Below are 20614 nucleotides of genomic sequence, written 5' to 3'. Positions count from 1 at the left end.
CTGCCCGGGCGGGGCTGCTACGTGTCCTTGCGCATGGCCGCCGCGCCGGCAGAAACTTTCCCAAGTGCGCTTTGGCGGCTGGGCCTGGTGCTGGGGGCGCGGGGCGCGGGGCAGGGAGGCGGGGGGCCGGCTGCCCTGGGCCGCCCGGCCGGGCCGCACCTCCACCTGCCGCGCCGAGCAACGTGGTGGCGGGCAGGCAGCTTGCTCCTCGGTTCCTCGGCTCGGGCTCCTCGGCCCAGCGCGACCTGGACGCGCCCCAGGGTCCGCGGGTGAAAAATGCATTACGGAAAAATACCGAATTTGGATGAAAGGCCAGGAGGCCGAGTGGGATACTGTCCCTTTAAGCCTGTCCCCGCCCGCGGGCGCTCGTGGCCTGTGGGAGGGACGTGCTGAGGTGGCATCTGCGAAAGTTCCTCCGCTGGCCGGGTCTGACTTCCAGAGCTGGGTAGAACGGCGCCGGCCTGCCTGTGCACCCTGCGCCCCCACTGCTTGCAGACTTGGATTTCGTGATCTTTCAGTGGAGCAGGACTTTATATTTATTCTGGAGTTTGTGGTCTTGGGTACTTTGAAAAATACGTTCCTTGCGAGACTTCAGAGGACGTGAAAGTAAGCAGCTTTATCTCTGCTGGAGGGGGTTGGTGCTTTCCCCCACCCCGCCAGACACCGTGGCTGGTCTCAGCAGTCTCTGACACAGAAGGCCCTCGAGGCATGGCTCAGGAGCTCTCTGCAGACGCCTGTCCCTTACACAGATAGTTGGCACTCAGATACTTCCTTGTTGAGAAGTAAACACAATTCTATGGTTAAATCCTTCCTTGCTGTCTGCTTGTTAGCCAGGTTTCCAGCCAGACCTCCCGGGATCTCCCAGCTGTCTCCCGTGCCTTCTCACTTCCATCTCCCTTGTGGCCCCCACTGGATGTTCTTCCACCCCCTTTCTTGGGATAAAGGAGGAAGCTCTTGGCTTCTGCCTTTCTTCCAATGGTTCTGATTCTGTTAGCTGCATGCTTGGATTTTGAGATGTGGCTTTTTAAAAAATATTTTTTTAGTTGTAGATGGACAAAATATCTTTAATTTTTATATATTTATTTATTTGTATGTGGTGACTTTTTTTGCTATGACATTCACATCCTTGAAAACAAAACTTTAAAGTGCAGGTTAAGAATAGTTTGAGGTTTGCATTGGGTAGAATTGATTTCTGAAGGACCCCAGCTTCCTGTGGAAGAAGTAGTTCAGAGCAGTGCTGGTGCTGAGGGCCTGGGGCCCTGTGAGGATCCTGAGGGAAGTGGAGTGAGGAGAGAGAGGAGGCCAGTTCTCTGTCTAACCCAAAGGGAGAAGAAGTCACAGCTTTCCCCATATCTTGACGCTGGACCTCAACAGCCACCTACTGGATGGAACCAGAGCCCTGGTTATTAAACACATCCCTGCTTGTGATCTATTTACCTCTAGCTCTGACAAATGGTTATTTGAAATATGAAGGCTAGGGCCCCACGGTGTCCTGTCAGACCAGTCTGGAGGTTTGTGGAGGTTCTTCTGCTGTCCTTGGCAGCCGACGGCCTTTGCACACTGGGGAGTTCTGGGACCCTGCTCAGATTCTCCCTGGAAATGGCTCAGCTGCGTGCAGGCTCCTTTCTCACCCACTTGGACATGGGAGTCCACAGAAGGGCTAGATGGGATGGACTTCCAGACGGTGTGGAAGAGACTAACAGTGGACACAGCTGGGACCCACCAGGCACAGCTCTGTGCTGCAGTCGGTGAGAGCTAATGTGACATTGCTCAAGCTTGTGTGGCTGTCACAGGCACTGAAGATGTGCCCAGTCCTGGAAAGCAGGGTGATGGTCAGCGCAGCACCGACGTAAGCATGTGGGTGTAATTTGAGGTCACAAGGACCAATCTGGCTTGGTAAGGTGTGGGCGTCTGGGCTTAAGAAGTGGAATTGGATGCAGTTGTATACTCGTAATGCCAGCCACTTGGGGGCCGAGGCAGGAAGGGGCTGCAGGCTCCAGGACAGTCACAGTGACTTAGCAAGGCCCTGTCTTAAAATGTTTAAAAGGGTCAGGGATGCAGCTCAGTGGTAGAGAGCTTTCCCAAGCATAAAGGAGGCCCCCTGGGTTTAATCCCCACCACTGAAGAAGGGAGCAAAGAGACATCAGAGCCTGAACCAGGATGACCTCATGTGGGAGTCCAGACCGGTCGACAGCAAAGCTTGCAGGAAGATTGCAGGACGGGTGGGAGCAGGGGCCAGAGGCATATGTCCAGAGCACCCCATCTTCTTAGAAGGGCTCTGCATGGACTGGCCAGACCCTGGGAACCTCAGGGAACAGGTGTGACTCATGAACATTCTACTGTTCATAATTTAACAGGTTTTCTCCTTCACTTTAGACTTAAAGATTTATAAATTAGAATTTTGTTGGTGCTACTTTTTTTTTTTTTTTAGAGAGAGTGAGAGACAGAGAGAGAATTTTTTAACATTTATTTTTTTAGTTTTTCAGCGGGCACAACATCTTTTTTTTTTTTTGTATGTGGTGCTGAGGATTGAACCCAGGCTGCATGCATGCCAGGCGAGCACTCTACCGCTTGAGCCACATCCCTAGCTGCGATGCTACTCTTATATAAAATATTCCCAATCAGTTTGTCCCCCCTCCTTCAGTTAGGGCACACCTGTGTGGCTAATGTGAGGGCTCCCTGAGGGACTATGGCCTCTGGCCTATGTTTCAAACCCTGGGCCTAAGTCGCCATCGAGTCCCCCTCCTCTACTGGAGCCTGGGACCCTGATTCTCACTTCTCTCGCGAGTCTGTAGTTGTTCTCTGGTCAGACAGAATGGTCCTGTTTCTGCTGTTGTTTCTCCTCCTGGACTCGGGCTCACACCTACCGTAAAGCCCACTTTGTGAGTTCAGGAGCCCACGGGGATGTATGCAGTCAGGTGGCCTACCTGGTGGGGTCGCTCACCCACAAGCCCCCCGCAAGGTGTGGAAGCTGTGACTCTCACTTCACAGGGTCCTTCTTGGTCCTCCCCCAGTGGCCTTTGAAGGTTCCTTCCAGTCCTGCGATTTTATGACCTGGTTTCTAAATCCTCAGTGGATTAGAAGGGCCTGAAGGACTTTCACAGGATAACGGCAAGAACAAAGGGACTGCAGAGTAACTGAGAATTCTTAAAAAGACAGGAGCTCTGGGTTACCTGGAAGCTCAGGAGCCCTTAGGTCCCTCTTCTGTCCTGTGCCATAGCCCAGCATCACACCCTCCTGACCCAGAGGCTCTGAGGGTAGAGGAAGGGCGACTGGCCCTCAGGAGAGCCTGTCGATTTTGTGAGAATATTCCTGCAAACTGGTTAGATCTAAGTTTTGACACTCGGTGGCCACTCCCTCAGGTCCTAGAAGAGGTGCAGTGGGTCAGGTTTCATGTGGTGTTTGGGTCAAAACTAATGGCCTAAGAGCAAAGCTTGCAGCTTGCCTGAGTATTGGTCTCAACAGCCACGTCGTAAAAAAGATTCTGGCCTTTCTCACTAGAAGATGCTCGGATCTTGGCTTCAAGATGTGAATAAGTAACTTTTTTCTGTTTTTTTTTTTTTTTTTTTTTTTCTCTCTGTTCTCTCCATCGTATCCCATCCCAGTAAAAGCTGGCAGGCTGACAGAGGCGGCCTCGGGACGGACTTTCTGGCTACCGACCGTTTTGCTGGTAAGTTTGACTCTACCACCCAAAGTGTCAGGTGCTGGGCAGGTGTCTCCAGGGCCCTGTGTGCCTTCTGTCCTCGGCGGCGCCTCTCCTGAACGGCCATCTCTGTGACTTACCTCTCAGCATCACAGTCTGAGGCACATGCTCTTCAGAGGTGCTCTCTGCCTTCCATCTGTTTTCAATCTCATTTTCTTGCATGTGAATTATATTTGTTAAGAATTATCGAAATTTGGGCTGGGGATGTGGCTCAAGTGGTAGCGTGCTCGCCTGGCATACGTGCAGCCCAGGTTCGATCCTCAGCACCACATACAAACAAAGATGTTGTGTCCGCCGAAAACTAAAAGTAATAATAATAATAATAATAAATATTTTAAAAAAATTTCTCTCTCTCTCTAAAAAAAAAAAAAAAAAAAAGAATTATCCAAATTTGGATCTTATTTTGCTTTAGGAAGCAGAACTTAATTTTCCAAACTTGGGCAGAAATCTTTGTTGTAAAATTTATGCAAAACCTTGTTCCTTCATGATAAGTTAACTTGGCACTCCTGTTTTCTGCAAAGGTGACGCATGTGAGACCCTGGGTCCAAGCGTGTGGCAAAAACGGCCTTGCTCGTGTAGCAGGGTACTCCCTGGTGTTGGGCTAGGAGAGGGAAGCAGGCACTCCCACCTTAGAGCTGCTGTCCTACTGAGGACTGTGCTTTGAGCCAGGCTCTCCCCTCCTTTGTGTCTCTCTGATACCTGGGAGACAGTGGAGGAGAAAAGTCAGTCACAGGTGTCAGGGACATTCAGCACCATATATGCACCTGCTGGGTGACCACCACAGAGAATGGAGGCGGCTAATTCCTGCCATGCCTGGGACTCTGGAGTGGCTCTTCTGGGCCCTGAATGAGCACCTGGGTATCCTATGGCTCTTTGTAGCAACTATCCAGAGCAGCACCCTGTAATGTCAGGAGGCACACAGTGAACACACTGACAGATGAGTGGAGAGGTCCAGGTAGCCTGAGGAGAAAGATTCAGGTGCCATCTGTGCCAGGGAATGGGCCAGCCAGGGACAGGTGCTACCAGTCCCAGGGCTCTGAGTGAGGGATGGTGCAGACTCTGGGTGGCCGCTCTAGTGGGGAGGTGGGTACAGTCTCTCCAACCCTGAGCAGCTCTTTGCCAGAGCTTTGTTCCTTGATAGAAGGCTCCCTTGGGAGGACAGTTGACCAGCTGTCCTAAAACCTGCCTTACTCCTATTTTTTCCTGTTCTCCCTTGGTGAGAGTTTGGGAATCAGTTCACATCAGAGATTACAAAGAAAATAAAAGTTGTAGTTTTAATGCAAATGAAAATAAAACCCTAGTTAAAACTTTGGTTAACTGGGCTGGGGATGTGGCTCAAGCAGTAGCGCGCTTGCCTGGCATGTGTGCAGCCTAGGTTCAATCCTCAGCACCACATACAAAGATGTTGTGTCCGCAGAAAAATAAAAAATAAATATAAAATTCTCTCTCTTTCTCTCTCTCTAAAAACAAAACAAAACAAAAACCTTTGGTTAACTGTCTCAGAGGCAGTTGAGTGTCAGCTTTGACTTTCCCTCTTTTTGACTCCCCTTTCTTACTGTAGTGGCTTACCCGGATCACGTGTGGGTGTGAGATCAACCATGAGCTCCGTTGCAGTTTTGACACAAGAGAGTTTTGCCGAACACCGAAGTGGACTGGTTCCGCAGCAAATCAAAGGTGATAGCTCCTTTGGGTCTCCTCTTGCTAACTTCCTGGCAAAGCTTGCCACATCCCACGTCTTTCTGGAAGGGTCTTTGCCCTACCCATTCCATGCACTCTGTTTTGCATTGCTGGGTGTGCAGGTGTAACTGGCCAGGCACAGGAGAGGCCAAGCCTTTGGCAGATTCATTGAATTGAGCTCTGGTAACCACCGGGATCTTTTTTCAGAGTTGCTGTCCCAGTTGTGCGCACCGCATCCTGGCAGTGAAGCACAGAGCTCTGTGCTGCACACTGTGCTGGAGACGGGATGCCACACCCCTCAGAGCTCCCAGGGCACTCTGGGCTGGGGAGGGGAGGTCATCCAAACAGCTGTGTCTTGCTTCCTACCCACGGCAAGTGAAAAGGAATGGGCGAAACTGATTTAAATGTATTTTAACACAATGTGTTGGGCTGGGGGTGTGGCTCAAGCGGTAGCGCGCTCGCCTGGCATGTGTGCAGCCCGGGTTCGATCCTCAGCACCACATACCAACAAAGATGTTGTGTCCGCTGAGAACTAAAAAATAAATATTAAAAATTCTTTCTCTCTCTCTCCTCTCTCACTCTCTCTAAAAAAAAAAAAAAAACCCAATATGTTATAAAATATCCATTCCAACATTTCTTTAATGTAGAAGAAAAAGAAAAACCTGACATTTCATGTTTTTTCTTTTCCTTCAAAATTTGGTGTGTATTTATAACTATAGGACATTTTGATTTGAATACTAAATTATATTAAAACCCTTTAACTGAATTAAATTTCTGAAAATTTTCTATTAAAGAGCAGATCATTTTACTCCAAGTTGTTAAAGACATTTTTAAAGTTTTTCAGTAATTGAATTGTTACTTATTGCATTTAAAATTATTTAAAATTTAAAATCCCTGCCTCGATCCTGCTGACCATACTTGGAATGTCCGTTTCTAGTGACCATCAGGGGATGGGGCCCTCGGTACTGCTGCTCCCCTGGTTCTGAATGCTTGGGGCCTAAGGTCTTTCTACTTAGTGCGTGTGTCTGCGTTTGCGCACCTGTACACTGGGTACTTTCCTGGGGCCTTGCTCTGGGAGCTCAGGAGAGCCCAAAATAGCCATGCCCTTGCTTCCACAGAGATCATGCTTAATGGGACAGAAACATGAACAGAGACCACAAGAGCCACAGTGATTAGGGACACTACCTTCTGCAGGTCCTACTGTTCCTGCTTTGGGTTGGGGGAGATCAGAGAAAGTTATTCCCACTGGAATTGATTTCAGCACTGTGTACCATGGTGTAAAGGCAGCTGGAGCCCATCTCGAAGGTGGCTGCTGCAGACCATGCTGGGCAGCACTGTTCTGTTTGCTCTGTGCCGGTCACAGTCAACAGTCATGATGTCAGAATCTGCAAACATCTGTGGCAAGTTCTGCCTTCAGGGGCTCACTGGCCCCAGTGTGGGAGTAGGGCGCATGGTCACCATGCTGACCATTCATAGGAGACCGCGTCGAGGTGGGAAGACTTAGTGTCAGGGATCGGGAGTCTCTGGCCCAGTCTGGCTCACATACTGAGAGGGGCTGATGACTGCTGGGCCTTTCCTCTCCTGGGAATGAGGAGGTGGCGGATATTACTCAAGCAGTTGGCATCTCGGTGAAGGTGTCCACTGGAACCCTCCCAGTGTGTTCACTAAAGTCATCTCTTCCTCTAATCTGTGATGGCTGGTCCAGTGGCTACTTTAAATTCAGAAGAGGAGAGCGACCCTCCCACCTATAAGGATGCCTTCCCCCCACTTCCTGAGAAGGCAGCGTGCTTGGACAGTGCCCAGGAACCTGCCGGAGCCTGGAGCACCAAGATCCGGCCCATCAAGGCCTCCGTCATCACTCAGGTGGGTCTGCCTGCTCCCTGCTGTTGGTCATGCAGGGGACAGCAGTCTCATGGAAGGCAGGCACCCTCTTCACCTCGCCGTACCCCATGCACTGCCCCCACTATTGTCTAGTTCTCATTCCCACCTGCTGGAGCTGACTACCTATCCACACCAGCAGTGCCTTCAGGTGCTGGTCTTGCTTCTCCTGAGCTGCACATACCCTCCCCTCTGTGCCCTGACTGTGAGCTGTCGGTGGGCCTCAGCTTACACAGGAATCCATGTCTGCCCATGGTGGGGAGTGACCGCCCTGCCTTGACAGGCATTCTCCCTCTGTGCTCACAAGCACCTGGCCACCCTTCTTTCCATCACTGCCAACAAGAAGTTGTCCTGCTAATGATCTTGTTGAGTGCCACTTGCTGTGGTCCCAGTCCCCATAAACCCATTGAGTCATTAAGGAGAATCTGTCCTAATTTAAAACTTGTCAACTTTTACCATAGGGATCCAGACAGTGCCCTTGACGTGCACCCTTCACCCGTGTTCTCCCCACCTCCTGCTGCCCCCTGCTCTCTCCTCTGCCCAGCCATCCCCAGGTCCTGCTGTCCATTCCACCCATGTGGCTGCCTCCCTAATGGTCAGCCCCACAGGCTTCCTGTTGCTTGTCTTCAGTCCTTAGTGCAGTGGTGTAGCTGTCTTCTGCCCCAGAGCACAGCCCCTGAGAGTCACTGGCTGCCCTGGGGCAGTGCTGCTCGTGAATGATCAGGGGTCCCCACTTCCTCGTGGTCGCACTTCTCTTCTTTGACATCTTAACCTCCCTCCACTTTTGATTTTTCCTGAGCAGGTGTTCCACGTGCCCCTGGAGGAAAGGAAGTACAAGGACATGAACCAGTTTGGAGAAGGTGAACAAGCCAAGATCTGCCTTGAGATCATGCAGAGGACTGGCGCTCACCTGGAGCTGTCTCTGGCCAAAGATCAAGGCCTCTCCATCATGGTCTCAGGGAAGCTGGATGCTGTCATGAAAGCCCGGAAGGACATTGTCGCCCGATTGCAGACTCAGGTGAGTGTCCCCAGCTCCTGGTGCACCTAGTCCCTCTCCAGATTCTTCTACCAGTGGAGCAACTCAGTCGTTTGGAATTGGAACAGCAACATTTAAAACTCTTGATATTGCAATAGAACTGGAATACCTACCATTCAGGCATTTGAGTGGATGTACTGAAAATGTGAAGGCTTATCCCAGAGTTTGAGATACTGTGGGAAAAAAAACATAGGCTTGCTAGATGGTGTAGAGCTGCCATCTCCGACTTCGCCTGAGAATCAGCTAGCATGTCTGTGTTGGTACACTCTATACCCCGCCCCAGATTGGGAGTTCCGATTTCAGATACTGTCTTTCTTGTTTGTTGTACTGGGGCTCAAACCCAGAGCCTCTTGAGTCTGGATCTTGCCGAGTTGCCAGGATGGCCTGGAACTGGTGATCTGCCCGGATGCCAGCAGATTGTGCTGGTTTTAAACCCATTCCTCTTCTTGGCACTCGTACTGGAATTTATTTGGGAACCAGTGGACTAAGTAAATCTGTGGTACACTTTCCCCAAGACCAAGGTGGAGAGCCTCTCTGAGGCAGGGTCTTTACATGACAGCTTCCATGCTGGATGGTTGGTTCAGAACTGGGCTCCTCCTGCCTCCGCTGTGGGAGCTGGCTCAGGGATGCCATAGTTTGTAGGGGTGTGTGGCCCTGTGCTGCCACAGGCTCAGCCACACGGGTCCCAGAGATAGTTTCAGACTCCCAGTGGCCTCATGGAGTTACACAGGTCAAGGTCACAGAGGTGGAAATACTCTAGTAGTTGAGCATTGTGCAGAGAGACTCTGAAGTGTCCATTGCCGTCTGCTTGTCACAGACATTTGCGCATCTGCTTTGTGGCGGAACTCCCCATGGGGAACCATCGTGTGTATGGGCCGTGCAGAAGCACTTTTCCTGGTCCACACCCTTGCTGTTTGCTTGCTTGCTTGATTTACCCATGCTGGGGCTGGAACCCAGGGCCTCATGAATGCTAAAAAGTACTCTACCATTGAGCCACACTCCAGCCCCTTGGTCATTTCAAAGTGAACCTCATACACATTATTTTACCTGCAAATAGTCTACTGTGTGCATATAACTTCTTTTGAGGGGCTGGGGATGGAACCCAGGCCCTCTTGCTTGCCAGGCAGATGCTGAGCCACAGTCACTGTGCCACGAGCTGCCTTAGCAAGGTTGACGGAGGTCCTGGCACACTCACGCCTGTGCATTGCCTCTCGCTCTCTCCTCTCCTCCAGCCTTCGTTTTCACGTCAGTCTCAGTCACAGTCTACACCAGCACTGGAGCTCAGTGTCACGAGTCTTAGCCTCAGTGGTACACCTCATCCCTCTTCAGTGCCACTGATGTGTGGAAAGGGCTTTGTGCTGCTGCCCCTCACAATTGGCTGGGGCTGGTGTGAGGCCTGAGGTGGTCTGTGTGCCCTGCGTGGTCCCTGAGTCTCCCCATTGGTCTCTGGCGGCCTAGTTGTCTCGTTTTTCCTGGTACTGGGGATTGAGCCCAGGGTGCTCCACCACGGAGCCACATGCCCAGCTCTTGCTGCGCTTTAGCATAAGACAGGCTCTCACTTGGTTGCCACCCTCCTGCCTCAGCCTTTGGAGTCCCTGTGATCCCAGGTGTGCCCATCACTGTGCCACAGCTGCCACGTGAGTGGTGCTGCCACCATGGGTGGTCCCTGCCTTGCTTTCTTTTCTGCATCAGCCCGTCCACTGGGTGGCCCTCTGGAGAGGAGGGACTATGCTTTGCCACGCTGGGCAGGAAGTGCCTGGTAGGCACTGGGTGCCTCTCCCCTGCTCGCCTCTCCAGTGGTGATCAGGCAGGAGGGGCCGGCTAGAAGTGCCTCACCTAGCAGGCCGCCTTCCCTCAGCACTCTGAGCTCCTCTGCTTTCAGCAGAAGGACATCTTGGGCTGATCTTGGAGTCTCCTTCCCAGACCTGGAGTCAGCTGTTTGTCCTTGAGCCTGTTGGGTGGGACATGCAGGTGGAGACCTAAGAACGGGGACTCATGAGAGAGGAAGGTCAGGAGTTCGTACCATCTCTAGTGAAGGGGAAATGGTATGGTTTTTAAATTGCAGTAATTCTTTTTTCTGGGTTTTCCTATGTAGTTAGGTGCATTTGTTTCTGTTTATTTTCACTTTTTAAATATCATTTCAAGCTGGGTGCAGTGGTGCACACACCTGTAATCCCAGCCATACTGGAGGCTGAAGCAGGAGAATTGTAAATTCAAGGTCAGCCTCAGCAACTTAGTGAGACCCCCATCTGAAATAAAATCTTCACAGAGGGCTGGGGTGTGGCTCGGGGCAGAGCCTCTTCAGCAGGGGCAAGGCTCTGGCTTCAGTCCCCAGAACCACAAAACACAAAAGTAAGCAGTGCTTCAGCACGTATCTGACTGCAGTGCGGGGCCTGCCAGTCAGGGCTCTGGGGCTCTAACCCCGTCCCTACCCTCTCCAAGGTGGCTGTGCCTGCCTCCTCTGTGGCTTGCTCCTCTTTGCATTTCAGTGAGAGGTGCCTGCACGCTGCTGGCTTTACTGGTTTCTCCAGGCTCTGCAGGTTTGAATTGTGTTCCTGGGCCACTTCCTGCTTGGTCCCAGTGCATCCTGGGGTGGGATCCTGCAGGAGGATGGCCAGCCAGCCAGCTCCTCCCCTCAGAGGGAGTGTGCACGTGCCCATCTGGGCAAGCAGAGAAGGCCTGGGCCCCAGGACCTGGGGTGGGCCAGTCTGAGAGGTAGTCGAGCATGCTTTTCATTTGCAATTTTTTTTTTCTGTCAAATGTCTGTTCTTTAGCCTCTTTTGGAGGGAGAGGGTACTAGGGATTGAACCCAGGAGTCTTGATCACAGAGCCATGTCTTTTTTATTTTATTTTAATTTTGAGACAGGGGCTGGGATTGTAGCTCCGTGGTAGAGCGCTTACCTAGCATGTGTGAGGCACTGGGTTTGGCATCACATGTAAATAAATGAATAAAATAAAGGTCCATCAACATCTAAAAAAAATTTTTTTGATTTTTTTTATTTATGAGTCAGGGTCTCACTAAGTTGCTCCTGCCTTGGCCTCCTGGGCGGGTAGAGTTACATGCATATGCCAGAGAAATGTTTGTCCTTTAGCCTTTTTTGTATGAAGTTGTTCATTGCACTCAATCTTCAGGATCTACTATATTTACCTGAGCAGAGCAAGGTGATGCATGTCTATGAAGCCAGCTACTCAGAAGGCTGAGTCAGGAGGATTGAATGTTCAGTGCCAACCTCAGCAATGCAGTGAGGCCCTGTCTCAAAACAAAATAAAAAGGGCTGGGTTATTGCTCAGTGGTAAAGTTCTTGCCTAGTGTGTGCAAGGCCCCACGCCTAGTCCCCACTCCCACAAAAAAATCTTAGTCATTGATGAAAATTACAAATAAATTTTTCAGACTGTCATTCAGTTGATCCTAGTAAGTTTTGCTAAGTGAATATTTTATTTTATGTAGTCACATCTATTATGTGTATTATTTTGCGTCATTGTTAGGAAAGTTTATTTTGTTTACAAGTCATAAGAAAGATTTCCGTGTATTCTTCAGGCCTGCGTAAGGATGTTCTTTCATTTCACTTCTGGGTCTTTCTGGGATGCATCTCAGATGGGGTGAAGGGTTGGTTGGGTCACCTCTTCCCATGGGCTGTCCCTGCATCAGCACCAGTCTTAGAGGACTGTCCTCCCCAGGGCCTGGAGGACTACTCCTGCCATGTCCTGAGCGCACAGAGTCCAGCTCTGCCTCTGGGTTTCCAGTCCTGACCCTTGGTCTGTGTCTGTGCCGAGGTTCTCCTGGCCGTGGCATGTCTACACCACTGTCACCACCCTACCCTGAGCTGCCCCTCCTAGGGCTTTCTTGTGTGTCCTGATCTGGTTTGTGTTACCCTGTGAGCGTTCTAGTCTACTCTGATCTCTTAAGGGGTGATTTCCTGTTTATGTGTTTATGTTTAAATCAGTACCAACCTTTTTTATTTGATTTGTGGTGCCAGGGATCAAACCCAAGACCTTGGACATGCTTTGCAAGCGCTTCACCACTGAGCTACCTGCCCAGCCCTGTTTCCCAACTTATAACACACACGTTCTACCTGTTTGCATCTGGGTGTTCTTTTTCTCTTGGTTGTGCTGGGTATGGAGCCCCAGGCCTTGTGCATGCCAGACAGCTCTCTACCAGTGTATTGCAGCCTTTAAACCTTCATTGTTTATCTAAGTTAGGCTGCTGATTCCAGAGTCCAGAAGTTGATAAAGCAGTGCTGGGCCAGCTTCCCGGTCTGCGGCCATGGGCCTATTCCTGCCCTGCCTTTGTTGTGGGCTCCTGCCTACTGGCCTGGCCTCATGCCATTCTCCCATCTGGGGAGGGTTTGGTGGGCATTCCAACCAGAGAGTACCTTGTTCACAGAACTGCAAGCATTCTTGTTTTCTTTGGTTTGCTACCTGCTATAGGCCTCAGCAACTGTTGCCATTCCTAAAGAGCACCATCGTTTTGTGATTGGCAAAAATGGAGAGAAATTGCAAGACTTGGAGCTAAAAACTGCAACCAAAATCCAGATCCCACGCCCAGATGACCCCAGCAACCAGATCAAGATCACTGGCACCAAAGAGGGCATTGAGAAGGCTCGCCATGAGGTGCTGCTCATCTCTGCTGAGCAGGTGAGGCCTCCCTGCACCCTGCCTACCTGCCCAAGGCCAGCGTGACTGCTCGTGGGCAGCCACTCCTGTGTGAACCAGTGGCGCTGTTCTCAGGTGTCCTCACCAGTACACCTGTGCTTTCCAGGACAAGCGTGCCGTGGAGAGGCTGGAGGTGGAGAAGGCCTTCCACCCCTTCATTGCTGGGCCCTACAATAGACTTGTGGGTGAGATCATGCAGGAAACAGGGACGCGCATCAACATCCCCCCTCCCAGTGTCAGCCGGACAGAAATCGTCTTCACTGGAGAGAAGGAGCAGCTGGCACAGGCTGTGGCTCGCATCAAGAAGATTTACGAGGAGAAGGTGTGCAGAGGTGGAGCCCATGGGCAGGACGGACAGTGGGGTCCAAGGGTGGAGGTTTAGCCAAGGCTTCATCTGACCCATGTTCTGTTCTCTTTGGACACAAAGCTCAGTACCCCTGTGGCCTGGTTAGGGCTTGTTGCCCCACACACACACACACACTGCTGGCCTGCTGCAGGGTAGTTGTCCTTGCAGTCCTGTCCATGTGTGCCCTGTCCATACTGATAGGTCACCTCCTACGGTGGCACATAAGACTCAGATCTGTTCGTGTCTTTGATGAAACTATAACTCAGATTGACCAACTTTGAGGTCTGAGACTCGCTCCCTGGTTTTGGGAAAGGACTTGGAGTTCTTAAGTCTTCCAGGTCCTAGTGTTACCGTCCAGGGGTGACCTGGCTCAGGGATGTCCTGTTTTTGGAAAGTGAGTTTCTGGGGAGGGCCCCTCATGGTCCCCACTTGATAGACATTGGCACTGGTAGTCAGGGCCCTCGGATACATTACCTCTGCTGCTGGCCATGGAGGTCTGTCCACCTCCTGCTTCTGCACCTTTCCCTCTGACTACTGCTGTGGCCTCCCTCCCACTTAGAAAAAGAAGACCACGACCATTGCGGTGGAGGTGAAGAAGTCTCAGCACAAGTATGTCATCGGGCCCAAAGGCAACTCCCTACAGGAGATCCTGGAGAGAACTGGGGTTTCTGTGGAGATCCCCCCCTCAGACAGCGCCTCTGAGACGGTGATCCTGCGAGGGGAGCCCGAGAAGCTGGGCCAGGCGCTGACTGAGGTCTACGCCAAGGTAGCTGCCAGAGGGGTGTGCCCAGCTGGGGAGCACACGCCCACAAGCCCCCAAGGCGCAGTCTGGTTCTTTTGTAGCCTGACCTCAAGCTCCACAAACCTGCGAGTCTGCTCCCCTGTCTCCCCAGGCCAACAGCTTCACGGTCTCCTCAGTGTCCGCCCCCTCCTGGCTTCACCGGTTCATCATCGGCAAGAAAGGGCAGAACCTGGCCAAGATAACACAGCAGATGCCCAAGGTGAGGGGGCCTTATCCCCTGTCAGGTTTGTCTGACACACCTTGTTGCCGTTTGTCCTGTGGGTGCCTTTGAAAGGCGGGCACATTCTCTCGCTCATTCGTCCTACTGGACACAGCCAGCTTTTGAGGCTAGCTGTGGGATTGCAGAATAAATCTGCTGTTTGTAACCAGGGACAGAGTGTTGCTAGGTTTGACAAGTGTCTTCAGAAGCTTGCCAGTTAATAATCGTGCTGTATAACCTCATTAAAATAGTTGGAAGCGTAGCACTTCAGACAGACTCTTACGTATTAATTTCATGGGCCTTTTCACCCTCTACAGTGCTGTCCTTTGCCAGAGGGGAGACAGGCTGGGGGTGCTTCTCAGTGGCAGAGCACTTGCCTGCCATGCTGGTGCAAGGCCCCAGGTTTTTTAAGTTTATTTTTTTTAATATCTTTATTTTACTTATTTACTTTTATGTGGTGCTGAGGATCGAACCCAGGGCCTCACACATGTTAGGCAAGCACTCTACCACTGAGCCACAACCCCAACCCAAATAAATAAATTTAACCTGCAACCAAAGGGGAGACCAGAGCCCCCGGGAAGCTGGAACAAAGCAGCACAGGGCTGCTGTGGCCCCTCACGCCTGCTCTGTTGCGTTGGCGTCCTGCATGCTGGGTCCTGGTTTCGCCTTTCCTGGCTGTGGACTCTGGGTTCATCCAGTGCTGGTGGGTGCACTGTCAGGAGGGAGCAAGCCGCCCCACCACCTGAGCTCCGCCCCGTACAACTGAGGTGGAGCTGGCCCTCCAGAAGTTCCCACGGGGTGGAGTGCCAGTGGTGTTCCTGTGCTCAAGTCGGTGGTTCTGGGCCAGCACCGCAAATAGGAAAGGAGAGGGGAAAGCTTACCAGACCATGGTGTTTGTGCCAGGATAGTCCCCCACCCCATCCCTCTGCTCTCTGTAGTGGGGGTGGATATGACTGTCCGTCACCTGTATTTTTGTGAAGCAGCTTGGGGTCATCTGCTGCCCCCACAAGAGTGCCCTCTGGCCCTCTGGGAACAGCGGTGGCATGGGGCTGAAGTCACTGCAGCTGCACGGTCCCTCTCCTCACTTGGGTTTGGTAGGTGCACATTGAGTTCACTGAAGGTGAGGACAGGATCACCCTGGAAGGCCCCACAGAGGACGTGAGTGTGGCCCAGGAGCAGATCGAAAGCATGGTCAAGGACCTGGTGAGCACCCCCGGAGCAGCCTGTGCTCGGGAGCCGGGGCCCTGTGGGTGGGCTGGGCGAAGCACATCTCCTGGGGATCGCCTCTCTAGTGAGGAACAGTCCTGAAACAGTGAGAAGCTTGAGTCCCCAGGGAAGAAACCTGCATTTTGAAGAAAGGACTTTCAAATAACCAGCAAATCCCAGGGACCAAAAGTGTTCCTCTCTGCTGACCTGCCCTGTGCTCCTCCCACAGGTCAACCGGATGGACTATGTGGAGATCAGCATCGACCACAGGTTCCACAGGCACCTCATCGGGAAGAGCGGGGCCAACAGTGAGTGGGCTGGGGGTGGCACACTCCCTTAACAGCGGGCTTGCTGCGCTTGGCCTTTCTGGCGAGTGCTGTTGTCCTGGCCAGCTCATTTCCCAGACTTCCTACCCATGTCCACCACCTTGGGGAGGCCACAGGTGAGCCCTCAGTCACTGTCCGCCCGTTGTCAACACTGGAGAAACATCTGGGTCACACAATAGGGACAGCACAAGAGTGCAGTGACTTGGGCACGTGTTGAAGGAGCACTTGGCTACCATCCAAGATGGCCTCTGCAAGCTTTGTCCTGTGCCTGGGTCACCGCACCTGTCTGGGAGTGGCTCTGGGCCCCAGGCTTCACCTTGAGTGTGGAATGTGGGGTGTACACACACCCTTCCTAGTTGGCAGAGGGTCCTTCCTGGGCCTGCTTGTGACTGGCATCAGACAGCCTTTCTCCATGGCGAACAGCTGGAAGCCTGCCTGCCACACTGGGGCTTGGAGCTCGGCATCCTCTCTGTGTTCTGGGCCGTGTCTGTGATGGGGACGGCAGTCTCAGGTGCAAAGGGTCCTCGGGTGGTGTCCACCTCTCCACACCGCTGTCCTGCGCACACCACAACCTCAGTTCTGAGGTTTGCTCTTGGGTTTGGTTAAGAACTCCAGGGAGGTTCAGCAGTACAGTTCTGGCGACGTTTCTGGTTTGTGCCACCTGGGAATGGCAGAAGCTCTGAGCACAGCATGGTCAAAGAATCGCATCCATTCTGTCTTGTGATCCAATTCCAGACCCTCACTTTTTATTTTTCCATAATCTAAAATCTGCTGCCCACTTCTCTGTCCTGCTGCTCTTGACCCACACCCTCCCCCTCCCCCAAAAGAGCCAGTTCTTCATTCCTGTCCCTCTCACAATTGCACAGCATGGGACATCCATCCAGAGCCTTCTGGTCTCCCAGGTGCTCGGCTTCTCTTCACTGCACAGAGGGCAGGGCCGGCCTTGATGCTTGGTGGTTTGGCTCCCCCAGGGTTGGGGACCTGCATCTCCAGTGAACACCATGTTCTGTCCAGAGTTGGTGGCAGCAGGAGAGTGGCCTCCCAGTTGTTTTGTGAGGACAGCAAAGCACTCTGGGGTCCCACCACTGTGGTCAGTCGGCGAGCGTTTCGGTCTTGAGCTAACGCATGTGATTTTTTACTTGAACCATCAGTTTATTACCTCCTGGGATCTTGTAAATATTCTAAAGCCCCAGCCTTACCCCAGACCAGCAAACCTCCAACTCCATGGTCCTGGCACATGTGAAGCCTCAGGGCAGTGCCAGCCTGTGGGTGATGCTGGGAGCTGGCCCGCACTGGAAACCTTGCAGTCCAGCAAAGATCATGACCAGCTCCCGGTGCAGATGGTGGATGCTCTCGTGTTGGAAGCTTGTGGTCATTTGGGGTTAGTGGGAATAACTGCTGAGGTTATTGAGGCTTGGCCCTGTCCCTCCTCGCTTTCTGGTGTCTGTAGACCTCGGAGCTTCTGTATCCAAGCTGCCCCATCTTCTTTTGTGTCCCAAGTCAACAGAATCAAAGACCAGTACAAGGTGTCTGTGCGCATCCCTCCTGACAGCGAGAAGAGCAACCTAATCCGCATCGAGGGGGACCCTCAGGGCGTGCAACAGGCCAAGCGGGAGCTGTTGGAGCTGGCCTCTCGCATGGTGAGTCCCCAGGAAAGCACAGGCCTGTGTCTGGCTGCCTGCCGCGCGGGGGGCAGGTGGTTGCTAGGGTGTGTGGTCCTGGGTGGGAGTTGCCACATCCTGTGTTGGGCACGCTTTCATGCTGCCAAAATTACCAGCATGTCTCCCTCAGCCCCAGCTGTGCTGGAGAAGCACAGGCGCACCCCAGGACCCCAGGTGGCTCTCACTCAGGGTGTCTGCCCAGAGGGTTTCCGCCCACAGGCAGAAGTGCTGGACTCTCCCACAGAGCACTCTGGCCTCTATGAGCCCAGTGCACACAGCAGCAGTCCTCAACTCGGCTGCACATGGAAGTCCTAGGGCCTCCAAGAGGCCAGAAAGACAAACACTGTAGTCACTTACCCCGTTTGAGTAAATGAACTCGCCCGAGACCCAAGTGCAGAGCCTCACTTTGGAAGGCTTCTGTTTTATTGGCAGTGATTCTAGTGTCCTCAGGTGTCATCCAGGTGTGGCCCACCCCCTGCCGCCCTCCTGTAGTTCCGAGCTCTGTCTCCAGCCCAGTGTCCCTGCTTCTCCTCACCCTAGACCTTCCCCAGGGCACCTTGCTCCAGTGTCTCCTTCCTACTCAGGACCACTGAGTTCTGTCATCGGGTGCCAGTCTGGTCCGGCCCCTGCCTGGACTTGATCTCCACTGGTGCCCTGCTGGCTCCCTCGGGTGTTTCCAGGAGGCTGGAGCCCTGGGGTTGGTTCCTTGGTCTGGGTAGGATGTGTCAGGCATCCTTCTCGGTCTCCCCCTGAGCTGCCCTGTGTTGGGAAGGGATTGCCCCCGGGCATGCGGTGCCAACTCCCCTCTGCCTTGTAGAAGCAGGTGCCGGTGCCCCACTGCAGGGCCTTGCCCCTACCTCGGTAATTGTACCATCAAGAAAGTGACACTGCCAGGTGACTCAGAGTGTGACATGATTGGAGAGATGAGGCGTCCTGCAGCGGGCAGTCTCACGGCTGCTGCTCCAGGGTGCCCGGGGCACCCCTCGCCCACTGCTGGGCGACAGATGGGCTGTGCAGCAGAGCCCAGGGTCTTGTGTCCACACTCAGGCGGCTCTCTGTCACCAGGGGCTTCATCCGTGCTCATTGTTTTTAGGAAAACGAGCGTACCAAGGATCTAATCATTGAGCAGAGATTTCATCGCACAATCATTGGGCAGAAAGGTGAACGGATCCGTGAAATTCGCGACAAATTCCCGGAGGTAAAAGTTCCCCAGAGGCATTCCTCCCCCCCCTTGTGGTGCTGGGGATTACCTGGGGGCTCACATGCTTGGGCAAGCGCTCTGCCCCTGAGCTGCACCCCAGATCTCCGGGACTGCTCTCCGGCACCTAAGGAATGCTCAGGACCTCTGAACCTGCTCGGTCTCCTGGTTGGTTGTTCCAGGTTATCATCAACTTCCCAGACCCAGCACAGAAAAGCGACATCGTCCAACTCAGAGGGCCCAAGAACGAGGTGGAAAAATGCACCAAGTACATGCAGAAGATGGTGGCCGACCTGGTAGGCCTTCTAGAGGCCTCCCCGTGAGGCAGGGCTGGACATGGCCTGGGGCGCCTGCCCCTCAGACTCCCGACTCTGCCCCCAAGTGCTCTGTGTGGGGAAGGGTCTGCTCTCTCAGGGACCTGGACAGTGAGATGGCACCTCCTAAATGCCTTCATGCTCAGACCACCAGTAACTTTGAGAACATCTTATGTGGAGTTGAAGTGGGAGAGGGACTGAGGGGAAAGCCATGGCCTGGTGCTATCCACGGCTCCGGCCCTGGGAGGTGATCGTGAGGGGGGCTGAAGGGTACTGTGCACTGCTGCCTGGCTGCTGGTCCCCAGGAGCACTGGGGGCTGTGTGCTGCCCTGTTGTGGGGTCCAAGCACCTTCCTCACCCAGCTCCTATCCTGGCATGTAACACACTCCACCAGCCAGTATGATGGTTAGGGCCCCTGGACAGACCTGGTGGGTGCTAGTTGACCAACCGCAGGCTGCTGTAGACAGGGACTTCAGACCAGTTGGCTGTGACATGCCAGGTGGTTAGTGGCCAGACACTTGGTCTTCCTATGAGGGCAGATTCTGGCGCTCAGCTAGGCTGGGAGGAGAGCAGGCTCCAGGCGCATGTCTGCTGGCGGTGTCACTGCCATGTCCTGTGTTGCAGGTGGAGAACAGCTATTCGATTTCTGTTCCAATCTTCAAACAGTTTCACAAGAACATCATTGGGAAAGGTGGTGCAAACATCAAGAAGGTGACTGCTGTGGGAAGGCGGAGACGGGCCTCCCCTCCAGGCAAAGTGTGTAGTGCCCCTGTCTGGGAGACCTGCAGTCTCTCAGCTTCGCCTCCCTCTCCTAGATCCGTGAGGAAAGCAACACCAAGATCGACCTTCCCGCGGAGAACAGCAATTCTGAGACCATCATCATCACAGGCAAGAGAGCCAACTGTGAGGCTGCCCGGAGCCGGATCCTGTCCATCCAGAAAGACCTGGTAACAGGGGCTCCCGGTGGGCCACACGCAGGGTGGTCAGCAGTTCTGCCTCTTATCTGTTGGGCGCTCATCACTTAGCCCCATAGCAGTGACCTTGGACCCAAGCCCTGGTCCTCTTGATCCCGTGAAAAGCGTCATCTGAACAGGCATACCATGTTTTCTTCGGCTTCTTTAAAAAAAGCAGTGTACGATCACTCACAGCGTCGAGTTTGTTGGTTCTGACGTGCACTCCCAGGAAACCAGCACCACTTCAAGCCAGGGAAGGTAGCTGCCACCCAGGCGTGGCCAGGGCCGGCCTGCAGCTGCAGTGGTCAGGTGTGCAGGCTCTGGGGTCTGCAGGGTGGCTCATGGTCCCCCTGTGTGGCAGAGCCTCAGTGGTCTGCAGGGTGGCTCGGTGTCCCCCTGTGGTGGAGTGTCTCCTCTTGCCGTGGTGGTGATGTCCACCGTAGCAGCCCCTCCCCTCCTTGTTCTGGTCTTGATGGGTTCTTTCATGCGTGCTGGCCAGGTCACTAGCACACAGCTTCCTGGTCCTCTGCTCTGCCTTTTCCTGCTTTCTGCCTCCGCCCCCTCGTTGAGAACCTGACAGTGTCTGCACGTCTGCTGTCCACAACTTGCTTCGTCAGGGGAATCTCTGAGCTGTGGTTTGTCTGGTCAGTCTGATCCAGGGC

General features: G+C 53.2%; 1 protein-coding gene across 4 annotated transcripts in view; it reads left to right on the top strand.

Moving 5' to 3' along the window:
* Positions 1–20614, top strand: part of Hdlbp (high density lipoprotein binding protein) — a 53708-nt gene that overhangs the window by 21335 nt on the left and 11759 nt on the right. For all 4 annotated transcript variants that reach the window (XM_026414764.2, XM_026414766.2, XM_077791344.1 and 1 more), the window contains exons 2-16: positions 3606–3670; positions 5265–5377; positions 7086–7243; positions 8061–8276; positions 12723–12929; positions 13054–13269; positions 13853–14059; positions 14187–14294; positions 15393–15497; positions 15730–15808; positions 17327–17466; positions 18581–18685; positions 18868–18981; positions 19624–19710; positions 19815–19946. In XM_026414764.2, the coding sequence (XP_026270549.1) occupies positions 5302–5377; positions 7086–7243; positions 8061–8276; positions 12723–12929; positions 13054–13269; positions 13853–14059; positions 14187–14294; positions 15393–15497; positions 15730–15808; positions 17327–17466; positions 18581–18685; positions 18868–18981; positions 19624–19710; positions 19815–19946 (1950 nt within the window). In that variant the 5' untranslated portion in view covers positions 3606–3670; positions 5265–5301. The remainder of the gene's footprint in view (positions 1–3605; positions 3671–5264; positions 5378–7085; positions 7244–8060; positions 8277–12722; positions 12930–13053; positions 13270–13852; positions 14060–14186; positions 14295–15392; positions 15498–15729; positions 15809–17326; positions 17467–18580; positions 18686–18867; positions 18982–19623; positions 19711–19814; positions 19947–20614) is intronic.

Source organism: Urocitellus parryii, chromosome 1 (assembly GCF_045843805.1).
Source record: "Urocitellus parryii isolate mUroPar1 chromosome 1, mUroPar1.hap1, whole genome shotgun sequence".
In the NCBI taxonomy this organism is placed as follows: Eukaryota; Metazoa; Chordata; class Mammalia; order Rodentia; family Sciuridae; genus Urocitellus; species Urocitellus parryii.
Note: the sequence above shows the minus strand (reverse complement) of the source record. Positions and strands in the feature narration are given on the sequence as shown.